The sequence below is a fragment of the Bos taurus genome, chromosome 19, assembly GCF_002263795.3.
Source record: "Bos taurus isolate L1 Dominette 01449 registration number 42190680 breed Hereford chromosome 19, ARS-UCD2.0, whole genome shotgun sequence".
Classification (NCBI taxonomy): domain Eukaryota; kingdom Metazoa; phylum Chordata; class Mammalia; order Artiodactyla; family Bovidae; genus Bos; species Bos taurus.
This window is the reverse complement of record NC_037346.1, coordinates 43,139,762-43,159,089: the sequence shown is the minus strand read 5'-3', so window position 1 is coordinate 43,159,089 and position 19,328 is coordinate 43,139,762. Positions and strand designations below refer to the sequence as shown.

The 19,328-nt window shown below is 41.6% G+C and overlaps 2 protein-coding genes across 14 annotated transcripts in view; one reads left to right on the top strand and one right to left on the bottom strand.

Moving 5' to 3' along the window:
* NBR1 (NBR1 autophagy cargo receptor) overlaps positions 1-18,786 on the bottom strand; it is a 29,098-nt gene extending 10,312 nt beyond the window's left edge. Inside the window, exons 1-13 of one of the 5 annotated variants that reach the window (XM_005220724.4) lie at positions 18,363-18,786; positions 14,972-15,082; positions 13,699-13,761; positions 12,959-12,977; positions 12,180-12,202; positions 5,362-5,556; positions 4,974-5,051; positions 4,268-4,482; positions 3,623-3,790; positions 2,989-3,198; positions 2,043-2,202; positions 1,659-1,949; positions 479-625 (exon numbers count right to left, since the gene is read on the bottom strand). In XM_005220724.4, coding sequence (XP_005220781.1) covers positions 479-625; positions 1,659-1,949; positions 2,043-2,202; positions 2,989-3,198; positions 3,623-3,790; positions 4,268-4,482; positions 4,974-5,051; positions 5,362-5,556; positions 12,180-12,202; positions 12,959-12,977; positions 13,699-13,761; positions 14,972-15,073 — 1,671 coding nt within the window. In that variant the 5' untranslated portion in view covers positions 15,074-15,082; positions 18,363-18,786. Of the gene's footprint in view, positions 1-478; positions 626-1,658; positions 1,950-2,042; positions 2,203-2,988; positions 3,199-3,622; positions 3,791-4,267; positions 4,483-4,973; positions 5,052-5,361; positions 5,557-7,279; positions 7,426-12,179; positions 12,203-12,958; positions 12,978-13,698; positions 13,762-14,971; positions 15,083-17,998; positions 18,089-18,362 lie in introns of those variants that run through there. The other 4 variants (XM_059878024.1, NM_001100367.2, XM_010816243.4 and 1 more) reach the window with 4 other exon arrangements.
* Positions 18,787-19,049: 263 nt separating this feature from the next.
* The window catches only part of BRCA1 (BRCA1 DNA repair associated), a 70,991-nt gene continuing 70,712 nt past the window's right edge, over positions 19,050-19,328 (top strand). For all 9 annotated transcript variants that reach the window (XM_059877770.1, XM_059877764.1, XM_059877769.1 and 6 more), the window contains exon 1: positions 19,050-19,165. The gene's annotated coding sequence lies outside the window, so the exon portion shown is untranslated. The remainder of the gene's footprint in view (positions 19,166-19,328) is intronic.

Here is a 19,328-nt window from a genome sequence, read left to right as displayed (position 1 = left end):
AAAAAAAAAGGGGGGGAGGGCATGTTAGGCTACTTGCAACACATGCTAGAGCCATGCTTTGTGTTAAAGGCCACTGAGCTCCACATCATCCTAGATTCAACTCGTGTTCAAATTCATGCCTCATCTCAGTCAAGTGAGAACAAGAAGAGTTAATGGGAACCAAACATTCAAATAGCCACTGGGAGAGAAAGCAGATGCAGTGGGGGTGAAGGAGAACCAGTTAGCCAGAAAGAAGAGGCAGCGAAGGGGAAGTTGTGGGAACCACAAGATAAGTTCCCAATTCAAAGAGGAAACATTTAATTTAGAAACTTGTTTCCACTGGGATGATCTTGCCATTTGATGCATCTCACTAGATTAGAGTGGTCTATCTCTAACTTCCTGGGAACCATCGACGGCTCTACCCCCTTCCCTTCAACAAGTTAAGAACTTGTTCCCCAGGACTTTCTGTCCCTTCCCCTCAAAATGCTCAATCTTCCACCTGGGCAGTCAGAAGATCCACAGATGGGATGTAGAGCTCCCTCTTGCTGGGAGCATTCTTTGCCTTCTGTGGGATGCGGGTTCCTGGCCCTTCTGTCTGCTCAGTTGTTTCACCAGGCAGAATTTCTTCTTTAGCCAGAAAAGCTTCCTATGGAGAGAAACCATTGGGACACATTTTTGGCCTTCAACAGAACTCAAAAAGCAAGTTGACGGCTGCCTCCCTAAAATCAAATGCACTGTACACAGTAAAACTTTTTGCTTTAATTTCACACTTTTCTGTGAAAAAGCTGCAAAAAGAGTACAGCTGCTGCTGCTGCTAAGTCGCTTCAGTTGTGTCCGACTCTGTGCGACCCCATAGACGGCAGCCCACCAGGCTTCCCCATCCCTGGGATTCTCCAGGCAAGAACACTGGAGTGGGTTGCCATTTCCTTCTCCAGTGCAGGAAAGTGAAAAGTCAAAGTGAAGTCGCTCAGTCGTGTCCGACTCTAGCGACCCCATGGACTGCAGCCTACCAGGCTCCTCTGTCCATGGGACTGTCTAGGCAAAAGTACTGGAGTAGGGTGCCATTGCCTTCTCCGAAAGAGTACAGAGAGTTTACTAATTACCCCCTTTATCTAGCTTCCCCTAATGATAGTAACTTAGATTAACCATAATAACAATAGTCAAAACCAGAATATCATCACTGGGTAACTTAAATTTAAGCAGTAAATAGGGAAGTTGCCTTAAAACAACATGTGGTTCCCTGGTGGTCCACTGGTTAAGAATCCACCTGCCAACAAAGGGGACACAGGTATGATCCCTGGTCTTGGAAGAACCCACGTGCCGTGGAGCACTAAACTGGTGCCCAAAACTCCTGAAGCCCATGTTCCACAACAAAAGAACTCATTGCAGTGAGTGCACCGCAATAAAGAGTAGCCCCCACTCACTGCACTAGTGAAAGCCTGTGCAGCATCGACGAGCCAGTGCAGCAAAAAAAAAAAAAAAATCAGAAAACTGTGCACCAAGTAACAACCAGGGTTAAGCACTGAGGGACACCTGCACGCAGATTCGAAGGACACACCAAGTCCCAGAAGACTAGGCCCAATATAAGCACACTGATGTGTTTGGGCGGAGGGAAGAAGCTGGCCTTCCCAGGTTTCTGAAGGATCCACCAGCTGTGAACAGGCCCTTCCAATGCTCACCTCTTGCTGGCAGGGGAGTTCATCACCTCTGCTTGAGCTGATCATGCTCTTTTCACTGTTATCTGGGCTCTCTGTGGAGGGGAAAGGATCCACTATGATGCTGCACCAGACCCGAGGCCCGAACTGCTGGCCTTTGTGAGAAAGACGCCAATGGGAAGTGTATGTCCCCTCCAAGGTTGGGGCAATGAACTCCACAGACACGACTCCCACATGGCCAGCCTTTAGGCAGGGAACCAAAACATCCTTCTTTTCGGTAGAAGCCAAAGTCAGGTTTCCCCACATGAACTTGAGCTGAAAAGAATAGTAACAGGAGAAAGAAAGTCTGTCAGTTAAACACTCTGCCATTTCAACCACTTCACATTCACACTTTGTGGGGAAAACTACCTTTGTGTCTGTGCTCCACTTGACATTTCCTGTATTTTTCATCCTCCAGTGTTTGATAAACTTGGTTCCTGGCTGGAGATGAGTCCCATCAGGCAAATTCTCATCCACAAACGCTGCACTGAGTGTTGGCATAACTGGGGCACAGGGTTGCAGAGGGAGCCTGAACAGAAATTTAGATATTTAACTACTTGTGTTGGGTGTGATGTATTCTGAATATCCAATATGTGGTTCAATATGCAGACCATGACCCTGGAGGGCATACTAGTGCATCTGCTTTATAATGGGAATTCCCTTACGGTCCAGTGGTTAGAATTCGTTGCTTTCACTGCTGAGGGCCTCGGTTCGATCCCTGGTCTGGGAACTAAGAACCCGATAGCTTCATGTGGTGCAAAAAACCCTCCAACAACAACAAGAACAAACTATTAACATTTTTTAAGAAAACAAGCTGACCCAAGGAATTCCCTGGCAGTCTAGTGGTTAGGACTCCATGCTTCCACTGTAGGGAGTACGGGTCTGATCACTGGTCAGTGGACTAAGATCCTACCTCCCCTATGGCACAGCTGAAAGAACAAAACAAGGGGACCTAACTCCTAAGTTAAAAAGCTATGGTGAGGATAACTGAAAGGGTCCATAAATACCACAACTAGAGAGTTGGGCTCTTAAAACATTTGTTCCTTTTGCTTCAAATCCAGACTGTTTGCAGTAAAAAGAGATTACACCAGTTTCTGAACCTTACTGGTTTCTGTTTTTCTGAAGAAGCCAACAAAGGAAGTGTCAAAGATAACTAGCAAACCACCCTTTAAGAACACAAAGATCAGAAAATGGGAAGTTTTAAGAGTTTGAGAGTTAGGAGTTAGCAATAATAAATAAAACAGAAGTTGGCTTAAGTTCCAGTTTTAGATGGCTGGACCTAAAGCTCTGGCTCCTGCCCTGGCCCTGGGCTTACATCGGGGTGTTTGACTGCAGCAGGCTCTCGGGTCGACCCAAAGGAGATTTGGGGTTCTGCAGCCCATGAAGCGAATTCCATAGATGAATCTTCCTGTGGAGTTTAAGCTGCTTTTTAAGTTCCTTGACCTCTGCTTTACGCTGTTTCTTCTCAGCTCGCAACCTTTGCTTTTCTGCTTTAAGAAAGTTCTTATCAACTTGCTTCTGGAGCCTGTGAGATTAAAAAAAAAAAGTCTTAAAATACAAATCTCACAAATAAACCTTGAAGCTATTCAGAGCCACCTGTGGTCTTCATCAGTGTCTGCTTCTAGTTTAGTTTCTTAATTTCTTTCTGCAGTTCTGGTTTCCATCTCATTAGCTCTGGATAATTATCCCTGTCACCGCACATCAACTGGAAAGGAGCTGGAACTAAGGAGATTCTTTGGTCTTTTTATGGCTGTGCCACATGGCTCGTGGGAGCTCAGTTCCTCAACCAGGGATCAAACCTGTGTTCCCTGCAATGGATGTGCAGAGTCCTAACCAATGGATGGACTGCAAGGGAAGTCCAGGAGACTGTTTAGTTTTGTGATCCCACCCTGTCACCAAAACCAAGAAGCCAACCAGAGAACAAACACCCCATATATATATGGTTTTACCTGGCCTGTTCCAGAGCAGCAGGAAGACGAGGAGTAGAGAACCTCGAGTGAGAAAACGGTTCAGAAGAACCCACAACAGGTCTCCGCAACTTCAGCAGGACATGATTGGAGTCATGGGCATACGGCCCTGATTCACAATCTTCGCAGATATTGTAGGATGGGCAGAGGCTGTGAGGAAAGGAATGGCACAGTGGGAAGGACCTGAGGTCAGAAGATAAGGACCCAGACTTCCATATATTTGCTCTATCACCACTGAGGTGGGAGCCTGAGCATGCCACCCACTCATGCCATGTCTCAATCCTCATGAATCAGTGAAGATGGTGACACTTCATCTATACCTACTTCAAAGGACAATCAATGGGAGGAAAGATATGAAAGCGTTTGGAATAGGGAGACAACCCTTGGGGATCCAATTTCGTTTTGGGGAACTTAATTCTGTCTGGCTCTCTCAATTCAAACGTATACCTGAACACAGCAATCTAATTATTCACTCTTCAAATAGTTATTTTCTCTTGTGGGTGAAGAGTAGCTTGTTTTCAATATAGAGCTGCTGTGTCTGATGCTCAGAGTAAGTACACCCTTTATCCCCCAGAACATTAGAACCTCCCGCTCTAAGGGGTGTTCATTCCCAAGCTATTGCTTTACCTGCACTGGTAGCGCACACCCACGATACTCCTTTGGCAGCTGCTACAAGCAATATGCCAGCTGAACTGGTTTTCTGGCAAAAACAGTGTTTCCTCTGAAACAGGCATTGAAACTTCTGAGGGACACGAACCTAAGGATGGATGCTGGAGGACAAGCTTCTCATGTAATTTCTGTTCAAGCTTTTCAACCGTTTCTTTAACCACTTGCTCTCTGAACTAGAATACAGAAAAAGCAGGGGGAAGGGAGGGGGCGGAATTCTCTCAGTTCCAAGACTGGAAAAAGGCACGAAAATATAAAATAAACCTGAAACCTCACCATCTCTGGTATAAGAACACAATAATCAGATAATAGATACAGAATGAATGGACAGAAACATAGCAAAAAAAAAGTCTAATCCTTCCACAGCTAAAGTGGCTTCAAAGCAAATATCAAGAAGCCCTTTGATGAATAAATTTTTAACACTTCCTTCTCAAGGACAGAAATTTGTCTCTTTCCCTTACATCCTTAAACTCACCCCTTTTCTAGTACATCACTGCAAAAGCCAGGAACTTTCTTGACTAGAACTGCTGTAGTTTGGAAATTATTAGCTACCATTCTTCATTCACCTACACCAGAGGCAGCAGCCCTCTGGAACTATCTTTCTATCTCGTCAACAATCCATCTGTGCCAACACTGCTGCTAAACCCAAGCTGGAAAGAACACTCACTGTCTCTAGGTAGCTTGTGAACCAGTCAGGGGGCTTGTCTTGAGGCTGGTCTGGATTATGTGGAGCAGGTGGAAGCTGCTGCAAATAAACACAAATCCAAGATACTTTTTTTCTTCTGTTTAAAGTAATTGTCCTATAATGTATTATTTTGAGGTTTCTTTTGTCAAATAATATTAACGTATAGTTTTAAAAATGAGCATGAAAAAGTATAAGAAAAATGTCACCCTATTCATGGTCCTCTCCAGAAGTAACCACTGTTACCAGTTCAAAAAGTCAGAGAGACGGTCACAATTAACTCCCAAACCTCTGAAGAACAGCTCAAATCTTAGACCAGAGACAATGAAACACAGGTCAGAAAAATCATGGACATAGGTCGTTCCCTTCGTACCTGCGTTGCAGGATCCTCTGGGGTCTTCATGTCTGACCCCAAGACTCTCACCACTGAAGAATAATGTGCAAGTGGCTTCTTTCCTGTCCTAGCAACTAGTCGTTTTTCTGTTCCAGTGGGAGGTGGGGCTTCTTCGCCAACACGACACCCTTCATGGACTTGCATCTGCAGCTGGTTTCCCTGCTTAACTGCCATCTGAGAGCATAAGTTATGAAATAAAAACAATATTATGTGATTCTTTTCCTAAATAAAAATTCAAAGCCACAAAAACAGAAAAGGTATGGGAACATTTGCTGGAAAATATCACGATTTATGCTTCTCTGTGTATCTGTAATTTTTTTTAATATTCTTTTATCTTAGAGGTAAACTGTCTGCTGATTTCCCAGACTACACCTATTCCTCAAAATGGTTTCTTTCTTTTTTGGTGGGGGGAGAGTGTTTTTTCAAACTTTTTAATTGTGAAAATTTTCAAACATACACAGAAGTAGAAGGAGTAGTGTGATAAACCCCCAAGGATTCATGCTTTTTTAAGTTAGGTCAAATGACAAATATGCTAACGCTCAGCCTGCTGTTTCTTTGCCAAGAATGTTAACTAGGAATGGTTTTGTTAAAAACGAAGTTTTTAGTGTAGCTCTTCATTAGTTGAGATGTTTTCATTAACTGGGTTTCATTAATTGTGTTGTTTAATTTTTAAAAATTTAAGTGTAACTGACATAACATTAGTTTCAGGTGGACAACATAACGATTTGACATTGGTATACACTGTGAAATGATCACCACCTTTGTCCAGTTACCATCTGTTAACTGGTTTATAATGTAGGACTCCATTTACGGATTCTAGTCTCAACTTTACACAAGTCAATTTTAAGACTCAGAAAGGTTAAACTTACGTCCCATAGTTAAGTCTTTACCTTTCCACTAAGAAAGTATTTTGGGAAGCATGCTTAAGTGGTCACCTCTTTTTGAAGAGAATCTTCTCAAACACTCTATTTTTAAAAAACTCTACTTCAAGGAGCATTTGAGGTTTCAAGAAGGTACTCCAGCATCCAAGGAGAGATTAACGGTCAAGTCTGTGGGGTTCTAGCTCCTCCTACTTGTTACCCAGTGACAAGAACTGTTCTTGTATCTATTTTCACACATTAGACTTCTTAAGATTCCACTTAGAAACAGCACTCTGTGGCCAAAACATCTGAAAGCTCTTATCTTAGGTCAGGGATCAGCAAAATTTCTTTTTTTTCTTTAACTGAAGTATAGTGGATTTACAATGACTCAGGTCAGGTGTAGAGCAAAGTGATTGCAATACATATACACACACACTTTTTCAAGTTTCTTGTCCATAATAGGTTACTATAAGACATTGAATATAGTTCTCCGTGCTATACAGGAGGTTCTTGTTGTTCAACAAACTTTCTTAAAGGGCCATATAATAAATATTTTAGGCTTGTAGGCCATTCAATTTCTGCTACAACTACTCAACTCCGCCATTGTGGCACAAAGGTAGCCAGAGACAAAACACGATGAACGGGCATGACTGTGTTCTAATAAAACTTTAAATATGTGGCCAGGGTGAGGTCAGCAGCAAGGTGGCGAACAAGGAGTTTTGGGACATACGGCAAATGAGTTTTACCGGTCGGATTCAGAAATAAGAACCTGAAACAGAAAACGTGGTGACCTAACCACCAATCATCTATAGACCTCTGTGGGGAAAGTTCACAAGGAAAGCTCCTTTCCTAGCAAGGGAAAGCTTTACATTTTGAAGAAAACTAAAAAGTCAGCAACATAGTAAGAAATTGCTATGGCAGAAGATGAAGGCTTAAACCTCAAAGGAATCTCAATTTACAGATTTATATCCTGATCATTTGAAATATCTCTAATTAGCTAAAGAGGAAAGATTCAGGAAGCAACCTAGAAAAGTTACCAGTCCTTGTCAGAACTAGAAGTTGACCATCCTTTGTCAGAAGAATGAGTAGATCAACATTTGCTAGAACAATGTAGTACTGGTCAGGCTTTGTCTGAAGAACTCTGAGCTTTGCGCAGTCTCAGCCAGAAGAACAATGTAGCGTAAGAGTAAACCCTCCTGCTATTTCAAAGAAAAATATTAATTAAAAGAAAACATCATACCAAAAACACAGGAAGAGGGACTTCCCTGGTACAATGGATAAGAATCCACCTGCCAATGCACAGGGCACAGGTTCAATTCCTGGTCCGGGAAGATCCCACAATGCCATGGGGCAACTAAGCCTGTGTGCCACAACTACCATGCCCATGCCTAGAGCCTGTGCACTGCAACAAGAGAAGCCACTGCAATGAGAAGCCTGTGCAACCAAGAGTAGCCCCCTGGAAACAGAGACAGCCCCCACGCAGCAACAAAACCCCAGTGCAACCAAAAAATAATAATTTAAAAAATAATTTTAAAGCACAGGAAGAATGTAAACAAGTACAAGATAACTGTGCTATTAAAGAACAAGAATTAGGAGGAAATAGGAGAGAAGAAGCTCTAAGGCTTTACTAAAAAGGCCAGTATCTTTTTTTTTTTTTTTGGCTGCACCATGCAGCTTATAGGTCTTAGTTCCCTAACAAGATAACCTGTGCCCTCCACGGTGAAAGCTCAGAGTCCTAACCACTGGGCCACTTGGGAATTTCCACCAGTACTTTCTGGTGGAAAGGATTAAGATATCTGTTGGCTATTGAGTTCGGGTATGTACTATCCCTCCTAACCCTGAACTAAATTTGTCAACAGAAACTGGACTGCTAAGCTATACTGAAAACGTTCAAACACTGGTTTTATAAAAACAAATTACATCTAAATACATGATTCCTTTTCTTCCTTTCACTTTTTATTTTTGTCCAAGCTGCAGGGCATGTGGGATCTTAGTTCCCCATCCAGGGACTGAACGTGAGCCCCCTCTTTCAGAAGTGTGGTGGCTTAACCACTGGACCTTCAGAAAGTCCCTCCTTTCTTTTTTTAACTGAGGTATGATTGATTTATAATACTATATACTTTCAGGTATATAACCTAGTAATTCATAATTTTTAAAGATCATATTCCATTTATAGTTATGATAAAATATGATATGGCTAAATTCTCCATTCCTTGTAGCTTATTTATTTTACATATAATAGCTTGCATCTCTAAATCCTCTAACCCTTTTTTGTCCTTCCCTACTGGTAACCATTAGTTTGTTTTTTGTATTAGTAAATTTGTTTCTTTTTTGTTATATTCACATTTTACTTTTTAGATTCCACATATATGACAACATACAGTATTTGCCTTTCTCTTCCTGATCTATTTCACTAAGCTACATTCATATTATTGTAAATGGCAAAACTTCATTCTTTTTTATGGCTGACTAGTATTCCTGGACTTCCCTGGTGGCTCAGTGATATCCACCTGCCAATGCAGGAGATGTTTATTCGATCCCTGGGTCAGGAAGATCCCTTGGAGGAAATGGCAACCCACTCCAGTATTCTTGCCTGGGAAATCTAATGGACAGAGGAGCCTGAAAGGTTACAATCCATGGGGTTGCAAAAGAGTCAGACATGACTTAGTAACTAAACAACAACTTACTGTGGGTGTGTGTACACATCTTTATCCATTCGTCTGCTGATGGACATTTAGGTTGCTTCCATATCTAGACTAGTATAAATAATGCTGCTGTGAACACTGGGTGCATACATCTTTTCAAATTAGTATCTTCATTTCCTTTGTATATATACTCAGGAGTAAAATTGCTGGGTCATACAGTAGTTGTATTTTTAGTGTCTTGAGGAACATCCAAACTGTTTTTCATAGTGGCCACATCAAATTTACATACCCACCAACAGTGTACAAGTGTTCTCTTTTCTCCACAGACCTGCCATCATTTGTTATTTGTGACCCTCCTGATGATAGTCATTTTGACAGGCGTGAGGTGATCTATTTCTTATTTATTTACCTCTGAAGGAAGGCTAGCCTGAAGAACTGAAAGAACCTTTTAGTTGAGTGACAGGTATAATACTTTTATCATTTAAATTCAGATGAAATACAATGTTCACAAAAATTTTTAAGTTATATATATATATATATATATATACACACACACACACACACACACACACACACACACACACACACTTAGAAAAGGCAGAGGATGCTAAGTCACTTCAGTCGTGTCGGACTCTGTGTGACCCCATAGACAACAGCCCACCAGGCTTCCACGTCCCTGGGATTCTCCAGGCAAGAACACTGGAGTGGGTTGCCATTTCCTTCTCCAATGCATGAAAGTGAAAAGAGAAAGTGAAGTCGCTCAGTCGTGTCCGACTTTTAGCGACCCCATGTACTGCAGCCCACCAGGCTCCTCCATCCATTGGATTTTCCAGGCAAGAGTACTGGAGTGGGGTGCCATTGCCTTATCCAAAGGCAGAGGAACCAGAGATCATATTGCCAACATGTTGGATCATCGAAAAAGCAAGAGAGTTCCAGAAAAACATCTACTCCTGCTTTACTGACTATACCAAACCTTTGACTGTGTGGATCACAACAAACTGTGGAAAATTCTTAAACGGGAATAGCAGACCACCTGACCTGCCTCCTGAGAAATCTTTATGGAGGTCAAGAAGCAACAGTTAGAACTCGATATGGAACAACAGAGAAATTGGGAAAGGAGTACATTTAGGTGATGTACACTGTCACTCTGCTTATTTAACTTATATGCAGAGTATATCATGTGAAGTGCTGGGCTGGATGAAGCATAAGCTAGAATCGCGATTGCCGGGAGAAATATCAATAATCTCAGATATGCAGATGACACCACCCTTATGGCAGAAAGTGAAGAAGAACTAAACAGCCTCTTAATGAAAGTGAAAGAGAGTGAAAAAGTTGGCTTAGAAGTCAACATTCAGAAAGCTAAGATCATGGAATCCAGTTCCATCACTTCATGGCAAACAGATGGGGAAACAATGCAAACAGTGAAAGACTTTATTTTTTGGGGCTCCAAAATCACTGCAGATGGTGACCACAGCCATGAAATTAAAAGATGCTTGGTCCTTGGAAGAAAAGCTATATTTTCTAGCTTTTCAAACCTAGACAGCATATTAAAAAGCAGAGACATTACTTTGCTGACAAAGGTCCATCTAGTCAATGGTTTTTCCAGTAGTCATGTATAGATTTGAGAGCTGGATCATAAAGAAAGCTGAGCACCGAAGAATTGATGCTTTTGAACTGTGGTATTGGAGAAGACTCTTGAAGAGTCCCTTGGACTGCAAGGAGATCCAATCAGTCCATCCAAAAGGAAATCAGTCCTGAATCTTCATTGGAAGGACTGATGCTGAAGCTGACACTCCAATACTTTGGCCACCTGATGCGAAGAACTGACTCACTGGAGAAGACCCCAACGCTGGGAAGATTGAAGGCAGGAGGAGAAGAGACGACAGAGGATGAAATGGTTGGATGACATCACCGACTCAATGGACATGAGTTTGAGTAAGCTCCGGGAGTTGGTGATGGACAGGGAAGCCTGGAGTGCTGCAGTCCACGGGGTCACAAAGCGTTGGACGTGACTGAGCGACTGAACTGATGTGCACATGCACGTGCGCACACACACAGACAGACACAACCAGCTCACCAGGTGTAGTTTGTCAACTCCTATTCTAGGCCAGAAACCAAGAAGCTTTTTCTAAAATACTTGGTAGAGTCTGTGAAAAAAATTGCTCAAGAAACAAGTATAATGAAACTGTGTCAAAATATAAATGTGGGATTTTAAGTATTATATAGTAATTATGTAAAAACTATGCATATAAAAGAAGTCTTGCTTCCTAGGGCAAGACAGGCTTATATAAACTCTAGACTCCTGATATCCAAGATTTCTGACTGAATGGGTAAAATAGTGAATGTGGGAAAGGTAGAGGAATTCTGAAGTTTTAAAAAGACTTTTAGTGAAACTACTGTAGCTTCTGAGAATTGGGAAACTGAAAAGCTGGAAGAGTTGAAGAACAGTAAAGGGGTGTTAGGGAACATCATGTGAGAACAGCTTAAAAGCAAAGAGCAAACAGGAAGATCGCATGAAAACTGGGGCAGAGAGAAATTATAAAGCATGAGAAATTCTTAACACAGATGGGTATTTCAACTATGAGAAACCAGGAGAGGACATGGATATCTAAAACCAAGAGACTGGCTGGGAAATAAAGATTTCTCAGTAAAAAAACAAGAAAAAATTGGCTAAATTTTTGAAACAAGTGGCACCCAGAACAGCAGTTTTGACCATGAACTGGGAAGGGTAAATCCAGCTCCTGATTTTAAAAAAAAATCTTGCCTTTCCTTTCTTCTCTCCCTAGACCAAAAGTGATATGGAAAATGACTTAATCTGGATTAGAAGTTCAAAAAGGATAGTCAATGAAACGTCAGCTTAGCACACCTTAAATAAGTGACCTTGAGGAATGCTCTCATTGATCACTGACAAACAAGAGGCTAGTTGTAACTGCATGGTTACACCTTAAATTCTTCCACATTATAGTGTAATATTCTACAGGGAACAAAGTGAAGGAAGGAGATGAAAAGTATGAATCAGAAAGCATCAATCCGGAGTTTTTTGAATTCTGAAATGCCAGGATGGTGGCTTCGAGATCAGCAATATGAGATGCCATGATCAACAGAAAGAATCTTTACATTAGGATGTACCTTTTGTTGCGTGGTATGCCAAACTCAACCCAGTCTCCCTAAAAATGGGTTTTGCTGTGTTTACAGTCACTAGTTTCTCTCCATGGCTAACGGAATTCAGGCTCAAGTTTTAGTCCATAAATATTTTTTGAATTATTTGAAAATAAGATGAAATAATCATTACCTTAAGTGCTTCTTCATATTCTCCTAGAAGGACAAAAATACATACTGTGATTTTTTTTTTAACCAGCCCAAAAGATTCAATTAAGTATAGTAAATTCTTACTTTTAAAAATTCTTAGCTTACAAAAAAAAAATTTTTAGCTTACAATTGTTATACACAAACAGCTACTACCTTTTAGCTGACAAACTCCCTTCTCATGCTGTCATAAATAGAAGCTACTTGCAGATTAGTTCTCCCACTTAAATCCTTCTCTCTTTGCTACCGGAGCCTTCCAATTACAAAAACTCAATCTAGTTCCCTTACACTAGGTTTAACAAAGCTCAGGACTCAAGAAAGTTCAAGGATAATGTTAATACTATCATTTCAGCCAGTTAAAAATATAACATTGTTCCTATGGAAAATGCACCCATGTTCTGAACAACCATCTTATTTATACATGGACTTTAACACATACACCAAGTCAAGGAAAAAAGCAATACCAGGATAACAAGTTAAATGTGTTGAACTGGGAAGTGTATTTTCAAAAGATTAGCATCTTAAATATAAGAGAACCTCTCATTGAAGAGGTCCTTTGGGTCCAATCAAGGTACCAACCTACACACAAAAACTGCTAAAAAATAAAAATTTGCCATGAATCTAATGCCCATGGGTAAATGAGTGCATTTATCCCAAATTCTACTCTATTACTGCAACAAGATTTGAGTGTAAATGGAAAGACTAATGCCCATGATCAGATTAAGATTTTTAAATAAAGCTCAATAGGTTTTCTTAGGGACTCACCTTGACTGTTGATGGATACCTGTAAGTAAAAAAAACAACAGTGAATTATAAGCCTCTCATCAACTGAGCAATTCAGCATATCCAGCCTCACAGGACACATGCAAAATCTAGGTTAGCGGTTCCACTTTTCCAGTACCTGAACTAACTGTGAATAATTAATTTTATTGCTTAACTATTACATCTACCTTTATTTTAGGTCCACTGAGAAGCAGCATGGTATAGTGGCTAGGAGCCTGGGCTTTGGAGCCAGAAAGTATGAAGTATGTGTATCAGAGGGTATGAATGGTACCCTAACTCTACTACTTCCAAGTTTTTGCTCTTTTAGGCGAGGTTACTGAAACTGTGCCTCAGTTTCCTCATGAGTAGAACAGAAATGATGATAATAGTGTATACACATATAGTATTGTTGTTAGTGTGACACGTTATAAGCACTCAATGAGGGTTTGCCATTATTTTTTATTATTATAGACTAAATAGCAGCTTGTGATATAGTTGAACATAAGATCACTATGTAGTTTTAAAAGTTATCTCTCAGATTTTCTTCTTCAATGTTGCTTTCCTATTTCTCAACTCCATTTCAGATGCCACAAGTTGGCTTAGAACATGCAATTATCAAATATATTTAAATGCTTACACAAATGAGATAAACAGTACTCTGATATTTTTGAACACCATATCCCTCTTGAGAAATAAGATCCTCATTCTGGATACCTGGTCATGGGTACTATAATATACTTTACCTCTTCATTTTCCTCATCCAAATATTTTATTTGAACAGTGTTGAGATCAAACGAAACTTTTACCTGCAAATAAAATGTTCACACTATATGATCAAGTTATCAAAAAGGCAGGCTGCAATAGAACCCTAGAAATCATAATATAAAGGATGGACAGGGACTGCCCTGGTGGTCCAGTGGCTAAGATTCCACGCTCCCAATGTAGGGGAACTGGATTTGATCCCTGGTCAGGGAACTAGATCCCACATGCCGCAACCAAGAGTACATACAGGGCTGTTAACACTGATTACTCCTAAGGAGGTTGAAATAGTGGGTGAAGGGTGAGGGGAGTGGAGGGATATTAATCTTTTCATTATATATATCTGGATTGTTTCATTTCTTATAACAGGCATATATTATACTTTTATAATTTAAAATTTACCATAAAGAAAAAAGGCAAGCTGTCAGCCCATTTAACTATTAGGAAAAAAAGACAGCTGTTTTTGATTTTCAGATCATTTGACAAACAAGCTCCACCTTTCTGGATAATCATCTGTCCAGGCAGTATAAGTAAATATAAAGAAATCTTTCCCGGAAGACAGAGGACTAGATCAGATCATCTTTTGAGGTCTCTCCACCATGTCTTACCATAACACATAACCTGGTAAAAGTAGGTTTTTAACCAAAGCGTTTCATTAGACAAACACAGTTACACAGGAAGTAAAACATTTACTATCGACAAATCAAACAAAAACAGAACAAAGGGCAAACGTAGAGGAGGAAAGGCACTACCAGTAACAACAAAAGGAACAGAATGAGCTGCTGTGTGAACATCTGTGGCAGTTTTCCTGCTCAACTCTGAGACACTCATCCTCTTGACCTACCAATAAAAGCAACTGATCAGATCTTGAGAAACACAAATTGTATCTTTGGTGGTTCAAAACCCACAGTAACCTATCTGCTCTCAATCAAGAGAATGTTAACCTGAGGCCTGGTTAGGGTGGGGCCCACACCAATTCATTCCTTAGGCTGTATCTACAAGGAAAGAATTTCTAAGTCCTATTTCACTTAAAAAAATAGTTTTACCTTTCCTTTCTAAACTCTTCAAGATGAATTTGTTTCCTCTATCAGGTACATCTATATGAACACCGAACCCTTGACAAAAATTATTTTCCAAAAGGTTCAGAAATGGTAAGTATGACAGACTTTACAGCTAAGAAGCATGGCTAAAAATAACTACTTTAGGGGAAAATATTCCTGCTTAAAGGATGAAGAAACAAAACAAAATAACACTTACCATAGCTTCCACATCAGCCCAAGTTGTATTTTCTGGGTCAGAAACTAGAAAGCTTTGAGTTTCATTTTTAAAAGTCACATTTAGTGTAACCTGTGGTTCCATGTTGTGGGGCTAGAGAAGACAGGATGGGTGAGGGAGAGAAAACACATTAGACAGGTTCTGTAAATGCATAAACATTCAGTCAGCTAGTATCTGTGAGGACCTAATATGGGCTAGGCTAGGAGGACACAGCAGTGGATGAGAAGATAATGTCCCTGCTTTTCTGCTATTTACAGTCTAATAAGTGGTTTAAAACAAATCTCATTGCCATATGTTTGCAAAGAGAATGTAAATTTTGGTCACATTCATAGAAATCATCTAACATTTGTAAAATCCTTTGGATTTTATGAACTTTATGATGACTGCTTAATTAAACACATACCTGCTGTTACATATCTACCAGTAGGATGCCAGGATGAGTAAGGGTAGGACTCTACCCTTGGGGAATTTATATTCCTAAAGCTTGAAAGAGATGTTCTAATACATTTTTCTTGGAAAAGATGCCTTTTCCTAAACTGAGCAACCTAGGGTCTCTATTAGATCTATTTTAACAATTTAGAGGCTGAAACACTAGCCAAGAAACTACACAGGTGTAGCACTCAACATCCTTTATTCAAGTTCTTTTTTTGGGGGGAGGGGCAGTCTACTTTTTTCTTTGATGGAGACTTTCAAATATACACAAAAGTAGAGAATAGTGATGATCTAACTATAATGATCAACTCAAAGTTACCCTCATTTCGTCTATACTCTTCCATACCCCCAATATGGATTGACTATAGTCAACTAATGTTTAAAATCTAACTATTATGGGAAAATTTAAACCTTTACAAAAGAAAAGAGATAAATATACAATGACCCCTGAAAGACCCATCAACTGTCTTCATAATTACCAGCAACTCAGAACTAATCTTGTTATAGCAATGCCCTTTTCCTACCGGATTATTTTATTATTGTTTTTATTTCTTGGCCACATCATGCCACATGCAGGATCTTAGTTCCCCAACCAGGGATCAAATCTTGTCCCCTGCATTGGGAGCGTGGAGTCTTAACCACTGGACTGCCAGGGAAGTCCTTCTACTGGATTATTTGACAGCCATCATTTTATCCATAAAATAATTAAGGGTTTTACCTCTCAAAGAATTTTACGTACAAATTGTTAGACTGTTTTTTATGACTTTATAAAAAAGTTTAAATCTAAACGTAAGTTGTACTGTAAAAGAACAGCCTTTTCATGTTTCATATTTTTTTTTAAACATATTCATTAATGAATCTTGACTAAGCATCTACAGATTCAGATTCTGCTCCAGGCACAGACACTGCAGAGGACCAAGATTAAGTCTCAGGAGTTTACAGTGAAGAAGGGAGGGAGCAAAGTGATTTAGAAGAGCTGGATTCCAGACAGCTCTGGCACATTACTAGCCATGTAAGTGTGAGCAGGTCATTTAAACTCTGAGCTTCAGTTTCTGAACCTGTAAAATAAGCCTGAGATCTCCATTTTGCTAACCTCACAATGCTATCATAAGGATTAAGTAAAAATGTGTATGCTGGTTCTTCGAAAACAGTACTTAAACATGAAAGTTATTATTATATAAATCAGCTTTCAGAATGTGACATAGTGCTATTTTCCACAGTATAATGAACTGCCCTGTGAAACAATACAACTGTGAGACTGTCATTAAAAAGGACCTTGAACTCTGAGAATCAGGGATTTGGGGGGATTTTTTTGTAAATATAAACACAAACATCCCCCAACTTTTTCCAATCTCTGTCTCCACCTAGAGCCAAGAGCATTATCAAAATAGTTTCTGGCACCAATCCTGCTGCATCCCCAGAATGTAATTCTTTGGGTCCTTAAAATTTGGACAAAACTCTTGTCAACACCCCAGAATCCTGGGCAAAAAAATCGGGGTGACTGACTAATTCATTCTGCCAATTGGATCTTCTAAAACACATTTCTCAGTTTTCAACTTCTGAGAAACACAATTCCACACTTTTGAGAATCCAAAAGGAAGCTAACCTTCTTCCCTCTTTCTCAAATTACACAACTGGAAATAAGTTCAGATACTTTGGAGCTCATCCAGCTGGCTGACTAGGGAGGTGAAAACAGGAAGTGGGAGATTCTAGTTTAGCTGGACTATAGCCTGGTCTTCATAAAGAGTCGCCTATTTATTTGCCTTGGATGTGAAATTCTTTCAGCAAGAGCATTAGTCTTCAACTTGTGAAAATACCAAAGCTGTGGTTAGTGTCCTCTGTCACTGTAGTCAGTCAAGTCAGGTAGCTGGGGCCTGGGCCTTCACCTTTCATTAACTGGATTATATTAAATTCATGCTCTGGCTCAGCTTTCCCTGGCACAAGTCAGCTTTTCCTCTAAGTGGATTTTTCCAGGATCTCAAACATCCCTTTAATGAAGTTGACCTGGAACCTGAGCTTTGATTACTGTCTCCACCTGAGGCCTATCCTGGAGTTAAAATGTGTGACCTGAAAGCTGTGTGTTCCATAAAAAGGAAAAACGGTGCCTTTCCAATACCAGAGGTCCCTGAACAAGGAGACTTCCTTGTGAGGTTCCCCAAAAGTGGGATGAGGGGGAGTGAGGAAGCTGTATGGGCAATGTCATCTTTTTTTTCTCTTGCAGACTTCATCCTAGTCTTCCAGTTATCGTTTGCTAGCACTCCTTGTCCCGAAGACAGTGTCACCACCCCGAGGACTCTCTCGTTTCCTTTGCCCAGGCCTTTTTTGTCCTGGGGAGTTTCGGCGTCCTTCACCAGAAGCTAGGAGTTCTGAACCACGGACCCTCCGTCCCTCCGGTGGTATCCGCCCCCTCGGCCCCTCAGAACACGAACGGCTCTCCCATCCGGCCACTGAAAGATCGGTTGTCCAAGTCACGGAAGAAATCGCCCCTCTCCTTTGGAGGCTTCCTCCCGTGAACTTCCCCAAGTCCTCTCAGTGAGACGTGACACCACCCCTAGGTAACCTCAGTTGTTTCCTTACCAGCTTTCCGCCCCCGGGGGGCGCCTGCCGAAGGCCAATGCAAGAACCTTACGCTGCCAGCTCTCCTGCTATCCCCTGCGGAGTGAATCTAACATGGCGGACAGAGACAGGGCCCAGTCCCCAGGTTATCTGAGTTTTCGACAAGATGATTGGTTCTTACCAAGTGTCCCTCAAAACTACAGCCCCACTGATTGGTCGAAGATAAGTTTGCGGGGGCGGGGCAAGAGGAGCTTGACCCTCACAACAATAACAAACACGGGGCACAGGGGCGGAACTGGGAGTGCGCAGCCGTGGGCCGGGGCCCCGGATGATTTCCCCTTCCCAGGTAAAAAACGCGCCCGTTGCATTTCTTTAGGTCACCGACCTTAGAGAACGACTTGCTGGAGATTCGCGGGGCTGGATGGGGACTGTAGTGTTACTAGGACTTGTAGGTTCTTTACTCGATATACGAAAACATAACACTCCAATCCATATCTGTTGACATGCATAAAAGCGCGAAGCTCTTCAATTTATCAACTGAGTTGTTAGACTCGTGTCTGCCTCCCGTATCGGAAGTTCCTCTCCATAAGACTACAGTTTCCAAGGAACACTGTGGCCAAGGCCTTTTGATCCGCAATGCATGCTGGAAATCGTAGTTTTCCCCTCACAACCCTATTTACCTAAACTTGAAACTCCCATTGCGGCGGAAAGGGTGAGGGAGCTGGGCCTCTCCTGCGACTGCTTTAGGCACTATCATGCGCTCATATTCGGGGTCCAGGGAGCGATCTCGACCTTAGTACAGCAATTACTGTGACGTAATAACCCTCAACTGGAAGCGTAGAAGTGAGAGGGAGGGCGCCTATTAGAAAACTCCGGGAGAACTTGGTCTCTTCCGTCTCTTTCTAATTACGTAAATGGGGAAAGAATGGATAACCAATCGGGAGCCCCCGAGAGACTCAGCACTTTCTGCTCCGCCCTTCAGTTACGTGTCCGGTTCTTGCGTTCTGAGAGGCTCTCGCTCGCGGCAGCCGCCGGTTTCCGTGGCAACAGTAAAGCGCGGGAATTACGGATTAGTTGAAACTGAGACTGCGCGGTTTGAGCTCTCGGGACCCAGGACTGTCCGGGGGCTCTTTCAGAGAACTGGGCCTCTGGGCCTAGGAAGCCCGGACCTCTTGTTCTGGGTAAAAGGTGAGAGAACGGTGGGGAAGGGAGAGCGGCCCGTGGGGTGCTCTGGGACAGTAAACAGGTGTGGGGAGAGCCGGGGAGAGGTGACTCCTGAAGGCGAGCAAGACGGATGTTATCGGGCGGGGGGCGGGCGGAAGGTGGAACCTGAGAAGCCTAAGATGTTGAA